The sequence below is a fragment of the Acinonyx jubatus genome, chromosome B4, assembly GCF_027475565.1.
Source record: "Acinonyx jubatus isolate Ajub_Pintada_27869175 chromosome B4, VMU_Ajub_asm_v1.0, whole genome shotgun sequence".
Classification (NCBI taxonomy): Eukaryota; Metazoa; Chordata; class Mammalia; order Carnivora; family Felidae; genus Acinonyx; species Acinonyx jubatus.
The window spans coordinates 133,026,597-133,050,269 of NC_069387.1; the positions used below are offsets into that span (position 1 = coordinate 133,026,597).

Below are 23,673 nucleotides of genomic sequence, written 5' to 3' on the forward strand. Positions count from 1 at the left end.
CGGAGCGAGCCAGGGAGGACCCACCTGGCAGCCCCGCTCGCTGTGACCGCTCCCTGGGCCTCCGCCCGCTCCTGGTCCCGCACGGGAGCGAGGCCAGCCATGGTGACTGCCCAGGGTCAGGGTCCGGCACCCACGTGTCAAGCAGAGACTTCACTCTCCTCGACATCATCCCGAGTGTAGCCCAAAAATTTGGAGGAGGTTTGGCCACCTCCTCAGGCCTCCCTAGCCGCTCTGCTCACAGCCTCTGCCCGGTGGGTGAGTCTCCGGGCTCTCAGGGCCCCTGGAAGGAGCCAGGCGGATCACGAGCTCTGGCAGGCGGCGCCAGCAGGGCCCTTGCAGGCGGTCGGGGACCGGGCCTGGGCAGAGGGGCGGGGCCAGGCCGGGGCCGGCCCGCGGGGGCGGGGTCTGAAGCTCAGCGGTTCTGACGACCGCTGGCGATCTCTTGGCGGAGTGACGGCCCCGTGCTCCCCGCAGGACGACTGTAATGGGTGAAGACGCCGCGCCCCGGGCCCCTTATGCCGGAGTGGGATGGGGGAGGCCACGCGTGCCCTTCCACCTGCCCCAGCTACTTACGACTGACCACTTACTTAGGCGTTCCCGGGTGTCGCGGGTGTCGCGACTCCACCATTGGCACCCTCGACCCCGGAGCGGAAGTGGGAGCAGGCCGGACCGACCCGCAGGAGGGGGGGGGGGGGGCAGGACAGGGCTACACGTGGCCTCTCAGGGGTCCGGGAGCCCAAGAAATAAGCGCGGGGGCTCGGGGAGTTCACGGGTCTCCAGCCCGGCGGGTGGGCTAGCAGGGTGAAAAGGTCAGCGCCAGGCGGTGGAGAAGGCAGCCCGGCCCAGAGCAGAACAGAGACAGCGTGGGGCTGGGTGGTCGGGACTGGGGTCCTGGGGCTGTGCCGCCTGCGCCAGATCCTGGCCCTGCTTCAGTCTCCCTGGTGACCTTGGGCATGAACCGCACCTCCCCGTGCCTCGGTTTACCGGTTTGCGAAGGGAATGTGATCATGATCAGATTTACTATGAGGAAGCGAGGAGAGGGGCCATCCCATCTGCCCTTCTGAAAGTTTAGAGTATGTTGTTGGTACTCTGTTGACGCCAGCTTTACGGAAAAGAAACCTGGGGCTCAGGAGGTTTTTTTTACTAACTGGCCCACCTGCCACAGCCAGCAGGTGGCAGAGCCGGGGTCTAGCCAGTTTCCCCAGCCAGTTCCATAAAGTTCTGTCGGTTTTCCTCATTCAGAGGACCCAGTTTACCTTTCCTTCCTCTGGGTATGCCCCAACCCACCTCACGCTCTCTCCTGGTAAGCCCCAGAGGGCAGTGTGGGAATCTGAGCCTCCCTGGGCTGTGCTGGTGCCCCGACACGTTGGGACACTGACGAGGGGCTCAGAAAGTGCCGGCTTCATGGGTGAGTGGGTGGGTGGCTGCCTTCTAGGTCTGACATCAGAGATGAAGCTGGCTGTGCCCTGGGGACACATCGCTGCCAAGCTCTGGGGCTCCCAGCAGGGCCCCCCGGTTCTTTGCCTGCACGGCTGGCTGGACAATGCCAACTCCTTTGACAGACTCATCCCTCTTCTCCCAAAAGGTAGGACTGAAGGGAAGCTGAGGGGCAGCAGGGCATAGACTGCGGGAGGGTGAGAGGTGGGGGGAGACGTCTGACCTAGGTGCCTTCTCCTAACCCCTGTCTCTCGTCTCAGACTTCCATTACGTTGCCATGGATTTCGGGGGACATGGGCTCTCATCGCATTACAGCCCAGGTCTCCCGTATTACCAGCAAAACTTTGTGATTGAGGTCCAGAGAGTTGTAGCAGGTAAATAAGAGGCCGAGTGTGTGTGTGTGTCTGTGTGTGTGTGTGTGTGTGTGTGGAGGGGTGCACTGGGGACATCCCCTGTCCTCTCTGGAGCGGGGTGTGGTAACCAGGTAGCGATCCCGGCCTGGGAATGACCTGGGGTCTGACCCTAGTCCTGCCACAAATTCATGGGTGACTCTGGGAGAGCTGGAGAGGGCTAGCCAAAGAAGAGCTCTATTCCTCCTGTGGGTTCCACTCCCTCAGGGAAGCTGGGGTCCCTCTGAGCTAGTTTCCTGAGTGGGGCACCCCAGATGCTGGGGATGGACAGCGTGACCTCAGGGACTGCAGGACAGAGGTTTGCGGGAGGCTGGGCACATCCAAAGCTGGCTCCGTATGTTTTCAGCTTTGAAATGGAATCGTTTTTCCATCATGGGCCACAGTTTTGGTGAGTTACACTGTTTTGTGAGTTACACAGTTTTGGTGAGTCAGCCCCCGGGCGGGGGGCTGACTGGGCTGGGGGGCTGCGAGGGAGGGAGAAAATCGGTACACCAGTACCCTGCACTTCTGGGCACTGCAAAGAGAGGGGAAGGGGTGTGCGGGCACTATGGGCGCTCTGCCCTTTGGCCTGAGGCAACTCCCCCAAGGGACATACGGCCCCAGAGGTGGCTGTCTTCCAACGTGACAAGAGAAATGTGGCCTTTTGAGTGGTTAGGTCTGACGAAGGGGCCATATGGCCCCAGGGAGGGAACCCCAAGTTTGACAGTGAATTAAGAGCCCCAGGGGGAGAGAGGAGCCAGGCCCCTAGCCTGGGGTGGGGCAGCCCTTGGGAGGAAGTTTTCGTGGGACTTCAAGAGCTGGGAGAATACCAGCTCACTCTTCTTTTGCCCCCCCCCCCAGGTGGTATTGTGGGCGGAATGGTGAGTAGATGGCTTTGCAGTGACCACCTCTGGCCACCTTGGGCACTCTGACAGGTGGCGGGGGGCGGGGGGAGGTGGTGGTTGTGGGGGAGAGCGGGAGAAAGAAGGGGAAGGCGCCAAGAAAGGAAGTGTGTCCTCCTATCACAAATTTGAAGCCAGCATTTTATGACCTAGTGTCAGTTTGCTCTGTCACTGGCAGTAATCATTATTGTGGGGAGGTTGCTGAAACTGGAGATTCCTGATGGAGTTCAGAGTTTCCACATCCTTCATCCCCAGGGAGCCCTGGAATCTAGCCACAGCAGGAGGTGGACCTTGGTCTGAGTGTGGACCTTGGGGGGAGGGGAGAGGAGGGCTACCCTGAAGGGAACAAAGACACTGGAAATACCAGTGTCCCCAGGGAAAAGCTGGAGTCTCATTGCCTTCTTCCTCTCCTACTCATTGTTTCCTTTTTGGGTCCCATCAAGTATTCCTGTACCTTCCCCGAGATGGTGGATAAACTTATCTTGCTGGACACGTTGCCATGTGCCCTGGACTATAAAGTAAGAACAAAGGCTTTCATGCATACCGTCATGGGGGAGACCCAGGCCCCCTGGTAGTGTCCTCAGCCCTGTCTCTTTGGTGGGTACCAGGGAGATGGGAGAAGGTGGCAGAGGGTAGACAAGGGGGGATCAGAGAGGATCCCCGCAGAGGACAGGGTTGTGCAGCCTATACCCCAAGGAGTGGGCAGAGAAAGGGGTTGCAGGCGTCTTTGTGATCCTTGGAAACCCTGTATGTGGCATGGCTACAGAATGCCAGATCAGTCACGAAGTGGCAGGGGACGGAGAGGGTAGGAACGGTGGATTGAGGAAGCTCTGGGGGCACACAGCTTGGCGAGGCCACCCGCACTCATGCTCAGTTGCATGCTTTTGCGCTGTGCACACACTGGACAACCGCACACAGCAGCCCTGAGTGCAGACCAATGGGAAAGTGCCGATCCCTCTCACCGCCGCCACCAGTGACAACAAACTGTGCCGTCCCTGCATCTGGGTCCTGGCTCTGCCATTGACCTGCTGGGTGACCCTGGGCAAGCAACTTGGCCTATCCGGACCAAAATGAGATGGTTGGGCTAGATGACCTCAGAGGTGTCTGCCCCCCCTCTCACATTCGGTCATCCTGCTTCCCGAGGGCTCAGCCTCTCGGTGAGGACACAGCTTTGTCACCAATTCCAGTTTCTTATCTGTAAAATGGCCACAGATGCCAAAAGGGCATGAACCACGCTGTCTTTTTATTACCACATGCCCAATCCCAGCATACAGTAAGCGCTCAGTAGGTGCTGGTTTCATGAGTAGATGGCCTGTGGGTTAACGTGAGGATCCAGTGAGACTTGGGCTGCTCTTCCTTCCTTATCTGAGTTACCAAACACGGTGCCCCAGGATCTTCCTCCCGGGGGTCTGGGTATCTGGTCCTCTTTGTCCTGCGTTCTCAGGGGGTTGGATGGGAGCGTCATTTCCCACTGCTGCTCACGGAGCCGACCGTGGGCAGGGCTGGGCTGTTCTCAGAGGGAGCTGGGTTGGGAATGGGTACTCTCGAAGGGGGGGCTGGAAGCCCCAAGTGCTCTGCTTGGAGTGGCAGTCTCCTCTCCACCATTTCGAGTGAGAGCATTAATTAAACCAGATGAACTTGCCGACCCTGGGTGGTGCTTGACTTCCCGGCCTACCGCTGCACCTTTGCAAAGCTCTGGCAGTTGATCGAGGTTTCCTTTCTCTTCCATCCTCCTCCAACCTGATCCTGCAGCTGTCCGACCCCAGGCGGGGCTGGCCTGGCTCTGACCGAGGCAGACAACTTGCCCTGATCACAGGACTGACTAGCAGCGGCTGATCCTGTGCCCCACCCCCTCACTGGGTCAGAAGGACTCCCGGCTAAAGGGGGTGCATGGGGGGGCGGGGGAGGAGCTGGCCCCTTTGTCTGCAGCCCGGAGTCCTGCCCACCCAGCAGAACCTGCAACCCCCCAGGAATTGGAGAACTTGCTGACCTATAAGCGAGGAATGATAGAGCACATGCTACAGATAGAGGCCTCCCAGAAGCCCCAGCGAGTGCTCAGCCCGGAGGAGATGCTGCAGGGGTGAGTGCAATCCGGTGAGACGGGGCTGTGGCGGAGCTGGAGGAGCTATGGGATACCAAGGGAGGACATCTCTGGGGCACAGAGGGGGCATCTGTCTCCTCTCAGATGCACAGCAAGCCTGTTTCTCTCTGTGCTCCCCCGGGGCACCAGGCTGCCTGGCACTCTTCAGACACCCCAGCCGGGACTTGATCTGCCTCTTATCCTCCCCGCTCTATAGCCACGCCCTTCATGTACCAGGACCCCTCTCCACACGTCCTCTGCCCCGCTTCTTCGCCCTGTAATTCCTCCCTGGTCCTCTCTGCAGGCACCTTGCTAACTTCCCCACTCCTCCTTCCGGCCTCGGCTGGCTACCTCTTCCACTGGGACTCTGACTCCCCCAGGTCCAGTTGCCCTGTAGGCAACTGAAGATCTGTGGTGGTGGCCGCTGGCGGGTTGCCTTTGTCCCTCCGGCACTGGAAGTGTTGCTGGTAGTCAGGGATCTATAAATATTTGTGGTCTAAAGGGGTGAAAATACACACACCTACGCACACTCACATACGCACCCTGCTGATGCGAACATGCCTGTGTCCTCCGTGGGGCGGCCCTCCTCTCCTTTCCATCTGACCTCCCCTGCCCCAAGACGTTGAGCGTCCCTCTGTCTTCCCCAGGTTCCTGAAGAACAACAGTCACGTGGGTGAGGAATGCGCACGGCTCCTCCTGCAGAGAGGAACCACCCAGGTGGCCACAGGTAGGGACTGTCACCCTCCGAGACCGCCGCTTACTGGCACTGTTCTTATTGAGGAGCGATAGCTAAGCACCAGGGCTGCTTGCTCCGGACCTGGCATCACGCTAAGTGCTCAGCAAACAGTATCTCATGGAACCCCCCTGCTGCCCTATACTCACCCCCTCCAGAGCCGGAGAAACTGAGGCTCGGAAAGGCCAAGTGACTCACGCCAGCTCAGGCAGCTGAGAGTCGTCAGGTGTTGTCGGACTGAACGTTGGGGAATGTTCCAGCCATGCTGTGCTGGCCCGTGTGGCGGGTGTTGGTGTCCGAGGCTAGGGTTTGAGGCAACGTGACTCAAAAGAGGTTTTTCAAAATGGACAAGCGGACAGGGTGCCTGGCAGGCTCAGTCAGTAGAGCATGTGACTCTTGATCTCAGGGTTGTGAGTGCCACCCCACGTTGGGAATGGAAAAAAAAGAAGGCGCGCCGGGGGGGCTCAGTCGGGTAAGCGTCCGACTTCGGTTCAGGTCACGATCTCGCGGTTCATGGGTTCGAGCCCCGCGTCGGGCTCTGTGCTGACAGCTCAGAGCCTGGAGCCCGCTTCGGATTCCAGGTCTCCCTCTCTCTCTGCCCCTCCCCTGCTCTCACTCTGTCTCTCTCTCAAAAATAAATATAAAATAAATAAATAAATAAATAAATAAAATAAAATAAAGACCCAATTTCCAACTATCCCCCTTTTACTAAAACAAATCTAACTGTAAGACAGCCTTATAGTTTATGGGTCTATGAATTAGTCATTTCCAATTAGAATACGGCCAGGTTTGTGCCAAGTTACCAGAACCTGCAACAACAAACCAAATGAAGCCCAGGGTGCCTCTGTTAGTGCTGGTTTTCCCCCAAAAGTTGGAGGCTTCCCTGATCGACCCAAACAGCTTCCTGGTTTCCGGTTTCTTAGTCTTAGGGCCGGTCTCCTCTACTTGTGCGCGCATAAGAAACTAATTCAGACATATCAAGAGAATGCCATGTGGCCGTCTGAGACTCCGGTTTTCCTTAAATTTTCCCCATTTAAGTAAGAAGCACCTACAAGTACAGACTCACGTGTACCACGCGGTGACTTCCTGGAGTGGCCCGTGGGGGGTTGTTAGTTTTTCGCGGGACCGTTCCCTCCTTTGAAGCGCGGTTCCCTGTGCCTTTTAGTTTCAGTTTTATTTTTAGAGTAAGGCTGAAATAAGATCTAAGGATATTAAGTGTGGCGGATCCAGGGGATGCTGCTTATGAGTGTCGCTTCCAAAGGGCCCTGAGACACTCTCTCACGTGTCTGGGTTTCTCCCAGCGAGGTCTCAGACCACCGGGGGAGCTCGGAGCACCGGACGGTCGGTCCTTACGTGTGCATCCCTGGCCAAGCCAATCACTAGTTACCTTATGAGATGGAAATGGCTGTGGGACCGCCACACGTCTGGAGGGACCGCCACACGTCTGGAGGAACAGCCTCAGATGCTTCCGCTAGGCCGGAAGGAGCAAGTGTCCCTTCTCTTCGGAGCTGAGTGACTCAGTCTCTCCTAATTCTAGCCAGAAAACTGACTCAAGCCTCACATTAATAACATCCATTAGTATAAGGCCAACCTCAAACCGTCCGTCCACTCCACCCTCTAGGTTACAGATCACCTTTGACAGCTCGAATAAAAGTCAGGACCGTCAACTCAAATTGAGGAGGTCCGGGTATCGGGAGAGCTCGCCAGAGACACCTGTGAGGTGCTGAGAAGTCAGGGGCGGGGACGAGGGGCCCGTGCGGGCACCCAGCACTGAGTCCTGAGGACCCCCGGGTGCGCTCAGGCGAGCTGCTCTGATATCCTGCTGACCACGCCGAGACCTGTTAACACAACACGAATAAACAGGTATTTTCTTGTAGGGCATTTGCTCTTGATGCACCTGCCCAGTGTGTGCTCGGGGCAGAAATAGAGATCATGCCTGGGAGTTCAGTGAAGCCATTCTGACCTCAGTCAAAGCTCTAAGCGTAGCTTCCCTGGGAGCCTAGGGGCAGGGCCCACAGCGATTCAAAGTCGAACATTTCCTTCATCATGGTTTTCTTTTTAACAAGAGGGAGGCTCTGGCACAGTTTTCACTGAAGGGTGGGGAGGTGGGGAGGAACCGCCTGAACTTGGCACTGGCTGCAGGGTGGGCCCCTACTCAGGCTGGGGTCAGGGTGGCAACGGCAGGTGCTACTTGGCCAGCTCTTTGCTTTCTTGCCGCGGTTGGTTGAAGGTTTTAAGGAGTCACCAGGACCTGGTTCCGCTGGGGATGCCTGGAAACTACACATTTCTTTGGGAAAATGCCAGGAGTGTTTCAAGGTGGGATTCCCCCACTGGGTGCAGAGAGGGGACCATCTGGTGGCTGGCCTGCTGGGCATCTTCCTCTTATTCCTGGGGGTTCTTAGCCCAAGGGGTGAATATTCCCATTTTGTAGAAAGAGGGAGGGCTGGTTTCTAGAAAACAGATGCAGAAGATAACTGTCTACTCCGTGATGGTTCTCCTTCCTTCCCAAGCATATTGTTAAGGAGCACCCGCCCTGGGACAGCACGGGAAGACAGGGGGTGGGCTGGAGCAGTCACCTGGTGAAGGTCCTTCTGGACAGCATGTGGGCTCAGGGGCATGAGAAAGGAGGGTGGCCGGGAGGTTGGAGGAGGACAGAGGGGAAGACCTCGTGGGCACGCTGAGCAACAGGTGGTGAAGGTGAAGGTGCCCAAGGTGGTGGGTGGGGAGCCACTGAAAGGTGGTAGCTGCGCCCCGTGCCGCCACCACCCCCAGTGAGACTCTGCAGAGTCCAGTTCTAGAACAATCTGGAAGGTGGCAGGGGAGGCCAAGTGGGGCTGGAGTCGGGAGCTGGGTCTGGAGATGAGAGGGGAACCAAAGCAGGGGCCCTGGGCACGGAAAATGACTTTGTCTCTGTGAGAGAGAACCGTTTCTGTCCTGCGGAGCCGACACTGAGTGTGTGGGTGTTTCTCACAGTGATCGACTCTTCCAGCTGGACGTCCTGTGACTCACTTATCTCAGTTCTGACACGATCCACCCACAGGCTAAGGGCTCAGTCCACGAGGCTGCCCTCACTGTGGATGCCAGTTATAAGTCCCGGCTGCTACCTGTGCTTCTGACTCACTGGCTATAAATCTGGGGTTCCCTGGGAACGCAAGCTGGTGCAGCCACTCTGGAAAACAGTATGGGGGTTCCTCAAAAAACTAAAAATAGAACTACCTTACGACCCAGCGATGGCACTACTAGGCGTTTATCCACGGGATACAGGGGTGCTGTTTTGAAGGGACGCATGCACCCCAATGTTTATAGCAGCACTATTGACAATAGCCAAAGTATGGAAAGAGCCCAAATGTCCATCGATGGATGAATGGATAAAGAAGATGTGGTGTACACACACACACACACAACACACACACACACACACACACACACACACAATGGAGTATTACTCGGCAATCAAAAAGAATGAGATCTTGCCATTTGCAACTACGCGAATGGAACTGGAGGGTGTTATGCTAAGCGAAATTAGTCAGTCAGAGAAAGACAAAAATCATATGACTTCACTCCTATGAGGGCTTTAAGAGACAAAACAGATGAACCTAAGGGAAGGGAAACAAAAATAATATAAAAACAGGGAGGGGGACAAAACGTAAGAGACTCATACATATGGAGACCAAACTGAGGGTTACAGGAGGGATTGTGGGAGGGGGAGGGGATAAATGGGGGAGGGGCACTAAGGAATCTATTCCTGAAATCATTGTTGCACCATATGCTAGCTAATTTGGATGTAAATTAAAAAAAAATGTTTTTAAAAAAGCAAACAAAAAAATCTGGCGTTCCTTCCACCCACTCCTCAGTTTCAGAGGCTTACAGAACTTGGGAAACCCATTTACTCCCTAGGATACAGTTCATTATAAAGGATACACCTGAGGAACAGCCAGACGGGAGAGATCCAGAAGGCAGCGTGTGAGGGAGGAGTGCGGAGCGTCCACGCGTCCCCTGGGTGCACCGTCCTCCCAGCACCAATGTGTTCACCAGCCTGGGAAGCTCCCTGAACCCCCTAGTTGAGGGATTTTTTTAATGGATGGAGGCTTTGCCGTGTAGACATGGTCCATCATCACAGTTTCTGGCCCCTCTCCCCTTCCCAGAGGATAGGGAGGTAGACGTAACATTTCAGGCTTCTAATCACAGGTTGACCCTGAGGCTATCTAGAGCCCACCAAGAGCCCCCTCATTAGGACCAAAGATGCTCCTATCACCTAGGAAATTGCAAGGGATTCTGAAGCTCTGTGTCAGGACCTGGCCTCAAAGGCCAGATATTAGAACAAAAGATGCTCCTATCACCTTTATTACTTAGATTACACAGGCTTTAGGAGCTCTGGCCAGGAGCCAGGCCTGCAGACTAAAATATCTACTTCCTATTATATCACAACAGCACAGTCTTTATTGGCTGTGGCAGGAGATGGGTGGGAGGCGGTCTAGGGTTCTGGTCATATCTCCCGCATTCGAAAGTATTTTCTTATGAATTGTATGTTTCCCGCGACTTGTTAGGGATTCCAAAAGTCTTGGAGGAGGTGTCGGCTCACAAGTCGCTGGCCCGGCTAGCCCGAGGGGCCCCAGCAGACTCTGGGCAGGCCGAGCCCAGTCTCTCCTCTTTCCGGGGCTCACACTGGCCTCATCCCTCTCAGTTCCTTCCCAATGAAACAGGTTGTTAAGGGAGTTAAGTCAGTGCAAAGCCCCGCTGAGCAGCTGCTGGCCCTGATGTCGTGGGACCTGAGTCTGAGAAGAGCACCAAACAGCCTTCCAAAAAAGCTAGGGCTGCTTGCTCTTGGATCTGTTCGTGGAACTCCTCTAAGGGATATCTGTGCTGGCCTGCTGGTCTGAGAAACACATTTCTGGCCTTCGAAAGTCTCACTGTCTTGTGGGGGGCGGGGGGGAGCAACAGAAAAGCAGCCAGGCTGTGGGCCTGCTGGGGCCTGTTTAGGATGTGCCCAGTGGAAGCGAGTCTTGGAATAGGAGGAGGATGTGGCCAAAGAGAAGAGAAGCCATGGCCCAGGGCAGAGAAAACAGCTCGGTAGGAACCCCCAGGTACCTTGGGGGTCACCCCACCCTTAAGGTAACCCCCTTTCAAAGTTGTTTCACATCCTCTGAGCAGCTGGAGCCCAGGCCTGGAGGAAGGAGGAGGCAGCGAGCCCAGGTGGGGGCCCCGGGGTTGCCTGTGGTCCTGCACGGGCAGCGGTGGCTGGTTGTCTGTGCAGGGAGGTCACGGCCAGAGCCGAAGGTCACCCAGAGGCCTCAGCCTTGGTTTCATTAGGCCGAGATGATTACATGGTCCTCCCAAGTATTTTGAGTCCCAAATGCCTAAGAACCTCTAACAACAGTTAATCGTCTATATTTAAAACTATGTCTAAAAGTTCCATAATCTCTAATTAGAGGGGGAAACCTAATAATTATGGAAAAGAGCTCTCCTTAATGTTCCCATAATTGTTTCTCGGAAAGCCATTTTGTATTCAAACATCAGGTTTTCAGCAGGGAGACCTCACGCCCTTCCCCTGGTGGACCCCCCACCCCTGCGTCCTGCCCAAGTACCCCTTCCTCCAGAGCTGATGGGGTGTACAAAGGGCTGGGCACGGATGCCAACCTAGTCGCCATTTTGGTTTTGCTTTTTACGTGAATATTACTTTTTCGAACAGGTGCTACATGACATAGTTTGAAACACAATGTACCATAAACAGCTCTGCGTGTCTCGCCGTGTCTTACCCATTTCCCATCCTTGTGGCTCAGCTCACCCCCCAGGATAACCCGCTTTTTAAGCGTGCTCATATCCTTCTGGTCCACCGTCAGGCTGAGGCAGAGAACCGAGGCTTGGCCAACAGGTGGGACCACGGGTCTCCCAACCCCGCCAACCTTCTTTTCTCTTTGACACTTGATGGCACTGATGCTTAGCCACTGGGTACTTCCTGGGGTTTAAAGATCACGCGATCACCTTAAGGTTCTCAGAGATGACAGCCACCGTCCATCACCGTCCTGCACCGCTCTCTGGGGTGGCCCGAGGGACGTGCCCGGGTGGGCCACACTGGCCCGTGTCCGGGTGGCCGTGGCCAAGCTCTGCTGCCCTGGCTCGGTCCCAAGAGGACACGAGTGCAGGCTGAAGAAGTGCGCCCCGGCTGGAAGGGCCCCGGGTCCCCAGGGAAGCCGCGCCGAGTCCCTCACCCGGACAGGCAGCACTGAGGCCCCCGTCTTTGTGCTTCCGTTCCAGGTCTGGTGCTGAGCAGAGACCGGAGGATCTCTTTGGTGAGTGCGGCCATCTCTCTTTCTCTTTTGTTATCGCCGTCCAACATGCGTGGCACAATAGTCACCGTTTTAAAATCACTCGTAAGTGTCCAGTTCAGTGGCACTAAATACATTCACAATGTCATACAACCATCATTGCCCCCAGAAAAACTCTGTCCCCACTGAACACTGGTTCTCCACCCTCCCCCCGTCCCTGGTGGCCACCGTTCTGTTTCCTCTGTATGAACTTGGCTGGTCTAGGGACCTCATCTAAGTGGAATCATGCAAAACGTGGCCTCCTGTGTCCGGCTTATTTCACTTACTGTTTCCAAAGCTCATCCGTGTTGTGGCAGGTGATGGAATTTCATTCCTCCCGTGACTGAGTAATATTCCGTTTGTCTGGATCGATCCACGCATCCATCGATCGACACTTGTGTTGTGTCCCCCTTTCGGTGACTATGAACCATGCTGCTGTGAACACGGGTTATGAATATCGATTTGAGCCCTTGCTTTCAATTTTTTTTGGATCTACACCTAGGAGTGGAATTGCTGGGTCCCATGACCATCCCGTGTTTCACCTTTTTGAGAAACCGCCAAACTGTTTTGCACAGCGGCGACCGTCTTCGTTCCCACCAGCCACAGGCAAGGGTTCCGATTTCTGCGCCACCTCACCAGCGCGCGTTACTCTCCTTTTCAAAAAATTTTCAGCCGTCCTGGCGGGTGTGAGGTGGTGCACAGCCTCTTTCGAATCGTTGGTCTCTTTGTGGCAAGGGCTGAGGTGGAGAGGGATCCCCAGGGGGGCCGGCACGAGTCGGGGCTGCACCGGGATTTGCCCTGCACCTGGGAGACATGGAGGGACGCCGGCGGGAGGTGGCCACGGTGCAGCAGCCGCTCCTGGTCCTTCCAGGCGCCTTGCACGTGTGCCCCGGTAGTCCTCACTGCAGCCCCAGAGGAGGGACCTGTCGGCCCCCGCAGGCGAGGACACGAAGGCAGCCTGACGACTTGCCTGCGATCCAGCAGCACCGTCGGTGGGGGCTGCACACCCACGAACGACTGAAAAACCATTACTGACACACAGGTGCCCACAGAGCAAAACGTGAATATCAAGGCCCACCGTTGGCCACGTTGAGGGCAGACTTTGCAGCCCCATCTGTGTTTTCATGACTATGAACGTAGACGCCGACCTATTTTAGGGTTCTTTGTTTTTGCTGTTCGTTTAGGCTTTCACATAAGTGGTTGCAAATGCTTCCGTGGATGTGGATTAACTGGAAGGGCAGCGGGAGTTCAGGAAAAGCACACTGGTGGGGGGGGGGGCGGGTGGAGGGGGCGGTCAGAGGAGTTTCCTGGAGGAAGTGGGACATGAGCCAGGTCCAGAGTGGCGGGATCGACCTGGGTAAGAAGGGGAAGACTTTCCAGGTACCTGCTTACCATGTAGATAGGGGCTTAGAATAGGCTTAGCGCATGTGTTGAGATGGGGTTCCTGATGGAGGGTGTGAAGACCAGAAGGGGGAGAGGGGCTGCATAACACGAGGCCTGGAAGCCAGCAGCCAGCCTGGAGCTGTGCGACAGGGGCACTTGCAGAAACTCCACCACAGAGGCTGTGTGACCTTGGGCAAAGCCACTTACCCCCTCCGAACCTGTCTTGTGTGCAAAAAGGAAGTGCATTCATTCGTTTATTCATCCATGCAGCTGGTTAATGAAAAGCTAGGAGGTACCAGCCCCTATGCCCACCTTTGTGGGGTTGCTGTGTAGACTAGTTAAGGCCTGTGTGTTGAGTGCTCTAGCACATTGCTTTAGGTGCTCACAGACGGTGCTCTTAACGAGATTGTTTAAGAGAGTAACTTGTTTTGCACATGTGAGATGCTGTCATTAGAGGTGGGAACCTCTGGCCTCAGGTGGTCTCAGGGAGACCACTGAGAGTCGTCACCCAGGCCCAGATGTGGACATGAGGCCAGGACCAGGGCATTAGCCAAAGGGATGAGAATGTTTGACTTTTGGTTTTGATCCAACTGGGATCTGTTCTCAGTATGGTGTGAGGTAGGGATCCATTTTCATTTTTCCCCCCAGATGAATAGCCAGTTGGCCCATTACCAGTTATTGGGGGTCCTCTTAACCACTAAGACTCACTCACCGTGTTTTGTCTTCTGTGTGCCGGTCCTCAGGCTGGGAGCTAATTGCCAGATTCTAACCAGTGGGGTCCTGGAGGCCCCTGTTGGAAAGCTTCCCTCCAGAAAGAGTGATCCTGGCTGGACCCCTGACCTGAGCCAGGCAACCCTCTAGGCAGCAGGGCAGGGCCCCAACTCTCCATTGCTCCACAGTGTGGGTTGGGTTGGTTACTTTTTGTGGCATTTGGAAACACCCCTTCTCTCTCCTAGGAGCACACAGCTGTTCTGCAGCGGGGTCATGGTCAGTCACAGTGCCCAAAATGGGAAGAGTGCCCACCGATTTGAAGTTTACGTTTGGAACATAAACTGAATTACAAAAGATACAAATTCTAAAATTTCATTTTAGAATTCCATTTTTTGTTCCATTGATCTTGTCACCATCTGAGAAATACCATTTTATTTTAATTCCTATTTCCTTCTAATTGTTTTGATAGTGGAACCAGTGCTCTCTCCTTGTTCTTCTTTTACACATTTCCTTGGCTTTTATTGCATATTCTCACTTCCAAATGAAGTTTGGAATGATCATCTTCTGCTAAAAATTATATTGGGATGGGGCACGTGGCTGGCTCAGTTGGTAGATCATGCAGCTCTTGATCTTGAGGTCGTGAGTTCAAACCCCATGTTGGGCATAAAGCTTACTTAAAAAAAGATTATATTGGGATAATACTGAGTTTGTAGAATACTTTGGGAATTTAGTTACTGTTAAAATTATGAATGGGTATCACTTATTCATAATAAAGGCACCACCTCAATTTAGTGGCTTTCAGGCAATGGGTTATCCATATGAAAAAGTACGATCCTAGATCATTGCCTCACACTACACACAAAAATAATTCCAGATGGATCACAGATCATGAGAGGTAAAACAGTAAGGGTTCTAAAGAAAACAGGGAGTACCTTCATGACCTTGACATAGACAATATATTTTAAATAAAACAACATACACATGTGAATCAATAAAAATATTGACAAACAGGTCTTTATTAAAATTTAGAATTTCTGTTCATCATGGGGGCACCTGGGTGGCTCAGTGGGTTGAGTGTCTGACTCTTGATTTTGGCTCAGGTCATGATCCCAGGGTTGTGGGACTGAGCCATGCATTTGGCTCCATGCTGAGTGGAGATTCTCTCTCCCTCCCTCTGCTCCTTCCCCCCACTTGTGCTCATGCACACTTTCTTTCTCCCTCAAAAAGAAAAAAAATAATAACAATACTTTCTGTTCATCAAAAGACAATTTAAGAGAGTGAAAAGTCAAGCCACAGACTAAAAGAAGATATTTAAAAGCATAGGTCTATTAGAGGACTCATACACATAATATACAAAGAGCCCTGACAAATCAATAAGGTAAAAACTAACAACCTCATTTTTAAAAACAGGCAAAAGATTTTAACAGGCACTTCAAGAAAAAGGCTATCCAAGTGGCCAATCAACACATGAAAGGTGCTCATCATCATTAATTAGGGCAATGCAAATCAAAAGACCAATGAGACACCTCTACGTCACTGGAATAGCCAAAATCAAAAGGCCTGACATCACTAAGTCTTTTTTTTTTTTTTTAAGTTTAGTTTTTGAGAGAGAGCGAGCAGTGGAGGGGCAGAGAGAGAGAGAGAATCTCAAGCAGGCTCTGCACTGTCAGCGCAGAGTCTGGTGTGGGGCTTGAACTCACTGACCGTGAGATCATGACCTGAGCTGAAATCAAGAGTCAGACACAGACTGAGCCACCCAGGCGCCCCCTGACAACACCAAGTCTTACTCGGGGCATGGAGCAACCAGAATTCATCTACACTGCAGGAGGAAATACAAATTGATGCAACCATTTGGAAAATTGTTGCAGAACTGCTAAAGCAAAATATAGGCGAATCCTGTGAGCCCGCAATTCCACTCCTAGGTGTAAACCTAGCAAAAATACGTGCCGTGTGCACAAAAGACACGTGTGAGGATGCTCATAACAGCTTCATTTGTAACAGTCCCAAGCTGGAACTCACCTACATGTCTTTGAACGACAGAATGCATAAGTTGTTATATATTCAGACGCCGGAGCACCACACAGGAATGAGAAAACACACTCACAGAGCAAAAGAAGCCAGAAAGAAGAGAGCACTCTGTATGATTCCATTTACGTGAAGCTCAAGCAGAGGCAAATTGATCTCTGGGGTTAGAGGTCTGAATAGTGACGTCCTTGGAGAATACTCCAGGGGGGAACCTGCTGGGTGCTGGTGATGTTCCAGGCTTCGATCTGGGTCACATGGAGCATTTATATGTGAAGGGCCATCATGAACCGACACATAGATCTGGGGACGTTGCCATAAGTTACACTTGAATTACAAGAGAAAATGTGGGGTGCCTTGGTGGCTCAGCTGGTTGGGCGACTTGATTTCAGCTTAGGTCACGGTCTCACGGTTCACGGATTTGCTCACAGCATGGAGCCTGCTTTGGATCCGTCTCCCTCTCTCTGCCCCTCTCCAGCTCACGTACTTGCTCTCAAAAACAAACAAAAAAAGTCAAAAAAAATTTTACAAAAGAAAAATATACATTGGGAAGTGAAAGTGGACTAGGGAAAGAAGGTAAGAGGAGAGGGATGTAAACACAGAGACAACCAAAAAAAAAAAAAAAAAAAAAAAGACAAGCACACCCAATAGCCTTTGCTCTTAAAGACTTTCTTGGAGAAATATCCTCCTATCGTGGCCTTGGAAGAAACCACTGCAAAACCCCAGCCTTGTGTTGCGCTTTCACACCTGGAGACGTATGTGGAGGGAATATCCCTCAGTCTCTGCCTTGGGGACCAACATAGAATTGAGTCGAGGGCCTGAGCCCACAAGCCGGAGAGCCCCAGTTCGGCCAGAGAAGCCTATGGAAGCAAGGCGAAGAGGATGGGGGCTGGGGGCAGACACGTGAGCCGAGTCCTGGTGCCATCTCCTGTTTGCTCTCGTGCATCTTTAGCCTGTGTGACCCTCCACCAAAGCACTGTTTTAATATGCCCATCAGCACGGGTCCCGGGGAGCCCCTCTGTGGGCAGGAGCCACCTTGGTGCTTTTCCTTGAGCTGGGCGCTCTGCCTGGAGGAGAGGGTGCAGCATGTCCGGGTCCTCGTAGACCGTTCATCTGGTAACGCCTGTTTCTGAAGAGCACCCAAGGTCATTTTCGCCCGAGGAGGGGAACTAGCTGGGAGGTCGGCGCAGAACAAGGGCAGTGTGCTCTCGTGGCTGTGACTGGAGGTGTGCTTGTGTGCACGTGTGTGCTCTCATGAGGATTTCACACTCGTCAAGGGGGTGGAGGAGTGTTGGGCACTTGACACAGTCAGTCCTCGTGGGAGCTTTGTGGAATTCATCCGCTCAGCACCCCTGTATCGAGCTCCTCCTATGGCACATCTCGAGTTCTGGGGCTGGGGCAGCACAGTCCGGTACAATCATAATGTGAGCCTCACCTAATTTCACGTCTCGGAGTAGCCATATTAGAGTAAAAAGAAACAGGTGAGACCAACTTTCGCATTTTTTAACTCCATGTATCCGAGATGTAGTCAGTGTAAACATTTCAGATATTGGGCATTTTTTCATGCTGTCTTTGAAATCCTCTGTCCAGTTTCCACCTACAGCGCATCTCAGCTTGGACTAGGCCCATTTCGAGCACTCATAGCCACGTATGTGTCCCTTGTGGGACAGCACAGATCTGACGCCTTCAATGGTCATAAGACAGGGTGGTCCCGGCTATGATGGAGGCCTGCAGGGGCGGTGGGGACATCGAGGTATATTCATTCTGCCCTGTGGCTTAAGCAGATTTCTTTCTCGTGGAAATGGCTGGTGTGGGCACGCGGGCCGCTGCCTGGCCGGGCAGCACTACAGGGCGGCCTGTGGATGGGGAAAGGGGTTTCGGGGCGAGGGGCCACACCTAGTCCTCAAATCTAGGCCCAGAAGTAGCCCAGGTCACTTCTCTGCATTTAGTCGCCCAAGCACACCAGGAGGTAAAGGGATTTGGACACGTCTGGCTGGGCAGCCATGAGCCCAGAAAGAGGGAGAACAGATTTAGGGGGAAAACCAGTCTGACCCGTGGGGTTTAGAGAGGCCTCTGTTGAGGTGATGTGTTTGGGTACTGAGGCAGATGGCCATGGTGGCCCCATGAGGCCCCCGCTGCCCCCAAGAGAGATGGGCTTCGCACCCACTAACCTGTGGGAGGACTCACTGCGGTTTTGTCTCTGCAGCCAGAGCACAGCATCGATTTCGTCAGCAGGGACCTGCTTGTGCATTTCATCAGGAAGCTGCAGGCCCACGTCCTGCTCATCAAGTAAGTTGGAGCCATGTGCCCGAGAGGCTCGACTGTCAGGAATCTCCACGGCTCTAGGGGGAGGTTCCCAGTTCTACCAGCGAGACCTGGCCGTCATTTTTCATGGGTGGCTGCTCCCACTGCCCCAAGCAGTGGAAGGCAAAGCAAGGGGAGGGCTCGGGCAGCGGGTGGGGCAGATTCGAAGGCACCTCTCAACATGGGTCTGCGAGGCAGGGGCCAGCGGGCCTGACAGTGGGACGCTCGCTCTACCAAATTCTCCAGCCACACCAGACCCCTTACGGCCCCAGATCCGGGCTGCTCACCTGCCTTCCTCCCCACTGCCGGCGCCTGGCCGGAAGCAGTCCCACAGTGAACATCCTTCCGTGTGGCTTGGATGCCGCTTTCCGCTCTGCTGCGGCCAGCCTAGACTGTGGCACGCCTGAGGCAGGAACCCCGACTTCTGGGGACACGTGTGTCTCTGGTGCTGAGCACGGGGGTTTAGGAGGCAAATCCACACCACAGGGAAATACGCCGCACGTCCTCACTAGGACGGCCAGACTAAAGATAACCAGTGTCGGCAAGGATGTGAGACACCAGGACCCTCGTGCTGGGGGGCTGTAACACGGAGCAGCCACTTGGAAAGCAGTCTGGCAATTTCTCAAGCCAGTGTTACCACAGGACCCGGCAACTGCACTCCCTGGGCATCTGTGTGCCCCACACAGGACCACACGACAGCTCGCACGTGATGGCTCGGAGCAGTGTTGTTCACAATGGCCCAGAGGTAGAGACGTCTGTCAGCCAGCGAGCAGACGAGCCAAGTACGGTACCTCCATACAGTGGGCTATGTTTTAGCCACAAAGGGGAACGAACTTGTACAGGCCACACGGGCGAGCCTTGGGAACATTATGTAAAGTGGAAGCCAGCCACACAAACCCACGTACCCACATAGGATTTGCTTCACATGCAAGTCCAGAGAGGAAAGTCTAGAGAGGGTTGATCAGTGGTTGCAGAAGACGGACTGGGCACTGTGTGTGTGTGTGTGTGTGTGTGTGTGAGAGAGAGAGAGAGAGAGAGAGAGAGAGAGAGAAAACTACGGGTTTGGGATGTTTGAGACAATAACAACATCCTAAAACTGACGGTAGTGATGGTTGTACAACTCAAATATACTAACAAACATGGAATGGTACATTACATGCTAAATGGGTGAAGTTCTCTCAGTAAAGATGTCGGGAGAGAAAGCATCGACTTAAGAGACTGTCATCACCTCCTGGCCCTGCCATTCAGAGGCTGTGGCCACAGGCAGGTCCTGCAACCCAATGGAGTTGGACCCACAGCACTTGGCTCACGTTGGCCAGTGAGCCCCGAGTGCCCGCAGGTGCCCAGAGCCTCGACCCTGATTTACACCTGGGCTCTGAGGGAAACTCGGAGGCAAGCCCGGGCCTGTCTCCTCTCAGCCTGGAACCCAGGGCAGGGGCGAGGCACCGTAAGGTGGCCCTAAGGTGAGCCCTGATTTTTCTTTGGCTTTCCAGAGCAATGCAAGGGTTTTATAACGTGAGAAGAGAGAACGACGCTGACAAGGAGGCCCTAAATTTGGTGAAGGACATACTGAAATCTGTCCTAAAGGAGGTAGGTGTGCGGGGCTCAGCCAGGCTGGGGGTCAGCAGGGTCCTCACCCAGGCTCTGGTCTGGCCCCAGGTCTAATGGGTGGACTGCCAGGAACTACCAGGCCTCACTCCCCACTGTGGCCAGTCCCTGGAGCCACATGTGACTCAGCACAGGAAACACATTTAATTGGCAGAATCTCCCAGTTTTATTGTCCTCACATATCCTGTAGGCCGAGCCCAACTGGGCCAGAGGCCATCCCACAATTTCTAGGGTGAGCAGGTGACCAGTTACATCAGTGGGTGATGGCTGCAGGTGAGGGTGGGTCTCCCAGTTGGGGAGCTGAGACTCATGCTTTGTCCCTGGGAGCACCTGGCACTTTCCGACCATCACCCACCATAAACACCTGACCCCGGGGGCCTCTGCTAACATCTCGGCATCGGCACCGGAGTGGCCGGCTGGATGGTCAGCGGGCAGTGCCTTCCTGCCTCCCAAAGAGGATCAAGTTTGAAAGGCTGCTCATTTTTCAAGCCAACCTTAAAGTGGCAGAATGACCAGCACCCCGGGTCCCTCCCCAGCCTCGCTCTACAACCTCACCGCTCAGAACGGTCCAGAAGCCCAGGGTTTGGACACTTACCCCCCCAAACAGGCCTTTCTTGCTGGCTCTGAGCCAGGCCCTGACTTAACCAGAGGGTGCCCCTGGAGCTGCAGGTCAGTCACTGCCCCGAGGGTCACTGTGAGGGACCCTCCTGAGACACGGGGAGGCAGCAGGCCCTGGGAAGAGGGGCCCACGGAGCCCCCGCATCCAGGCCTCACCTCACCACGCATCCCTCCCTCTCCAGTGGTTCCAGTACACAGAAGTCCCGGGCAATCACTACGTCCACATGAACCAACCCCAGCGTGTGGCCGGGATCATCGGCTCCTTTTTGAAGAGCAGTACCCTGAACCAGCTGTAGCCTGGGCCTGGGGCTTTGCCCCGCTCCCCCCACTCACCCCCCAGACTCCCTGCTCCCAATCCCCACAGCCAGGCCAGGTGCGGTGGGGACAGGCCTCGCGGGTCTTGGAGACCAGCAGGGGCTGAGGCAGAGAAACCTGGGGCAGGGTTTGGAGGGATGGGGCCAAGATTCTGACTTTTGGTATCTGAGACTTCAAGGGGGAGACACTGTTTGGACCTGGAGGGTTGTCCGTTTTGTGGCTGATAATCGGCAGTGAGTGGGTAGCGGATGGAGGAAGGAAGGGCCAGGTTGCTGCCCAGCTGGATGAAAAATAAAATGTTCTGTATTCGCACTGTTTCCGAGGCCGTTTCGCTGCCAGCGGGGGCCCTTCCAATGGGGGAAGGGGAGAACACAGCAGACACTTAGCCTGAGAGGAGAGTCCAGGAACAGGCCGGGAACAGAGATGAGAAGGGAGCAAGCGCTCCCCAGGCTGGTGGCGTCCTGACAAGCCCTCACACCGGGCAGGCCCCGCCAGCATGGGGTCCCGAGACTGCAGAAGCACCAGGGCCCAGGGAGGAGCTGTCGTTCACCCCATCCGTGGGGACTCCGGCCTCGGGGGCTGGCTGACACGGTAGCCCCTCGGCCTGGGCAGCCTGGGACGAGCTGTTCCAGACCTCTGCGTCCTCACCAACCGCACACCGTCACCGTTCACCGTTCTGCTCCGTGGGGCCCGTGGGCCAACTCAGCTCAGTAGGGTCGGAATTTGCGCTGGGCCCGCATCAGTTCAATCCTCTGCTTGTCCTCCTCAAACTTCTTGCGCAGCTGGGCTAGATCTAGGGCGGGAAGCACAAGGGGAAATGGGGTCGTATCGATCAGTGTGGCCCGTGGGGGGTGGGGGTGGGTCTGTGCCGCGTGGCCCCCAAGCCTGTTGGCCTCTGCTCTGAGAAACGGTTGGGACCTTGCATGGAGACTGACTAGCATGCAGGCCTAGTCAGAGGGTGGAAGCTGAAGACAGGGCAGCACACCTGAGGTTTCAGAGGAACCTCCTCAGTAAAAGAAAAAGCACGGAGAAAGCAAGGCACCTGCTCCCTTCCCGCCCCTACCCCACAGACCCAAGGTGAAGGAAGGTGGCTTTGGGGGTGTCAGGAGCCCCCGGGGCACCTCTCCCAAACACTCCCCGCTGCAGCACTCAGACTGGGGACAAGATCGGGAAGTAAAGGGACTCCGCCCTGAGAGTGCCACGGAACCCAGATGGCAGGTCTGTCACCAGGTGAGCAGCCGAGGAGCCCAGAGGGAGGGCTGGCAGAGGCCCGCCGTCGGTGAATCTAGACAAAAGGGCAGGAGCGGGGGTGCAGGACACAGTGGGGAGCAGCAGTGAGGCCGGGGAGGGCACAGTGTGCTGCCGGGTGGCAGGTTACCACCTGCTGCAGAGCTCGTCCCCCTGCCGAGGCCGGGGCCAGGGCCAGGGCCAGGGCCAGCACCCTCTCCCCCAGGCCCCCGGGCAGCTGCCCCGCAAGCAGGGGAATCGGGGGCCGCGGCAGCAAGCTCAGCATCATCATGGCCATGAGTCAACCACAGGCGATCGCTCACCCCAACACTCTCCTTGTGGGCCCCCCCCCCGCCCACGCATGGCGCCCACACACACTCTTTCTCTCTCTCACTCACACACGCACGGTGCTCACTCGAGACCCCCCCCCCCCACCCCCAAATCACGTCCAGCAGCGGCCCTCTCTGCACCCAGTGAGCACTTGAGATCCACCCTCTGCCACGTGGCCCCTTGCTGGAGGCCGACAGGTTCCAGCACCAACTGCTCAGGGCTCTGCAGCCTCTAAGCAACCCAAGGGCCCCCACAGCTGCCGCTGGGGAGCCACGAGGGGACCACCACGGGGGATGCTGCAGGCTGGGACCCCCGACTCCAGAGCCTATCAGGAAGTCTGTGCCCAAGGGCACCCCCACCCCGCACCCAGGTCTGGCCGCCCTCCAGATCTGAGTTCCGGCCGCGGCTGGTAGCAGCGGCCACGGGCCGGGCCGGGCCCAGAGGGAAGGGGGGCTGAAGCACAGGGGCCTGGGGCGCTCCTTACGCTCCATCTTGGTCTCTCGGTGCTGCCAGGCGTAAAAGTTGAGCAGCTCTTTGCGGGCGCGCTTCCGTCTCTCCCTCTCCAGCACCCGCAGGCTCGCCGCCTCCGTCCGGGGTAGCACTGGCCGCCGGCCCCGGCGCGTCACCTTCACCCAGCCCTCCTCGTCCGGAATCCCTTCCTCCTCCTTGGCCTTGGCCTCCTCCTGCAAGGAACAGACCCCGTGATGGGCAGGCGCCTGGGACCCGCCCTCCTCTCGTGGCTCTCTCCCTCCTGCGCCCGGAACCTCCCCGGGCACACATCACCACCTGCTGCGCCCTCTCCCTCCCAGTAGCTAAATACGGGGGGACGGGGGAGCACAGGGGTGCCAACGCTGCCTCCTCCCTCAGACTGTTTTCCACAGACCACTCGGAGACTAGAGGTCACCCAACTAGGTGACCCAGGACTCAGCAGGGAAAAGAGGAGTCACCGGGACAGGCTGCCACCGCCCCTCCTCCTCAGGAGCCACACACAACACCCACGACACCTCCTTCCCTGTGGCCACGCAGCCGCCTCTCCTGAAGCCCCACCTCAGCTATCCTCTTGTCATACGCCTCCATGAATGTGTCCACTTCGACCCTCAAGGCCTCAGGGTCCGGCACCGAGTCTGTGTAGTTGCTGACCCACTCTGAGGGAGAAAGGAGTGAGGGACGGGGCCTCCTCAGGCCCGATCCCTCAGGGCCAGCCAGTCAGGATCTTTTTCTTTTTTTTAAGTGGGCTTCATACCCAGCATGGGGCTTGAACTCACAACACTGAGATCAAGACCCGAGCCGAGATCAAGAGCTGGACGCT

At 55.6% G+C, this 23,673-nt stretch overlaps 2 protein-coding genes across 6 annotated transcripts in view; one reads left to right on the top strand and one right to left on the bottom strand.

Annotated features, from left to right (window-relative positions):
• SERHL2 (serine hydrolase like 2) lies at window positions 1-21,124 on the top strand. Of its 5 annotated transcripts, none has more exons than XM_053226879.1 (12): window positions 1-255; window positions 1,436-1,585; window positions 1,698-1,811; window positions 2,194-2,235; window positions 2,688-2,707; window positions 3,172-3,246; window positions 4,636-4,808; window positions 5,456-5,535; window positions 11,797-11,831; window positions 18,169-18,251; window positions 19,760-19,856; window positions 20,675-21,124. In XM_053226879.1, exons 2-12 carry the CDS (start codon window positions 1,450-1,452, stop codon window positions 20,786-20,788), a joined length of 969 nt encoding a protein of 322 aa, XP_053082854.1. In that variant the 5' UTR covers window positions 1-255; window positions 1,436-1,449; the 3' UTR covers window positions 20,789-21,124. The 5 variants fall into 5 exon arrangements, with proteins under 5 accessions (XP_053082854.1, XP_026926380.1, XP_026926378.2 ...); XM_027070579.2 differs by lacking the exon at window positions 1-255 and adding an exon at window positions 367-488; XM_027070577.2 differs by lacking the exon at window positions 1-255 and adding an exon at window positions 495-653.
• The window catches only part of RRP7A (ribosomal RNA processing 7 homolog A), a 7,805-nt gene continuing 5,220 nt past the window's right edge, over window positions 21,089-23,673 (bottom strand). The window contains exons 5-7 of the mRNA XM_027070580.2: window positions 23,412-23,509; window positions 22,849-23,047; window positions 21,089-21,600 (exon numbers count right to left, since the gene is read on the bottom strand). Of these exons, the coding sequence (XP_026926381.2) occupies window positions 21,515-21,600; window positions 22,849-23,047; window positions 23,412-23,509 (383 nt within the window). The 3' untranslated portion in view covers window positions 21,089-21,514. The remainder of the gene's footprint in view (window positions 21,601-22,848; window positions 23,048-23,411; window positions 23,510-23,673) is intronic.

What these genes read in the sequence shown, in the direction of transcription:
- SERHL2 (XM_053226878.1), top strand. Translation starts at nt 1,405, where the DNA reads ATGGGTGAGTGGGTGGGTGGCTGCCTTCTAGGTCTGACATCAGAGATG. An exon ending in GTGGTATTGTGGGCGGAATG is followed by an intron (nt 2,708 to 3,171) that starts GTGAGTAGATGG and finishes GGTCCCATCAAG; the next exon opens with TATTCCTGTACCTTCCCCGA. An exon ending in CATGTGCCCTGGACTATAAA is followed by an intron (nt 3,247 to 4,635) that starts GTAAGAACAAAG and finishes GGGGCGGGGGAG; the next exon opens with GAGCTGGCCCCTTTGTCTGC.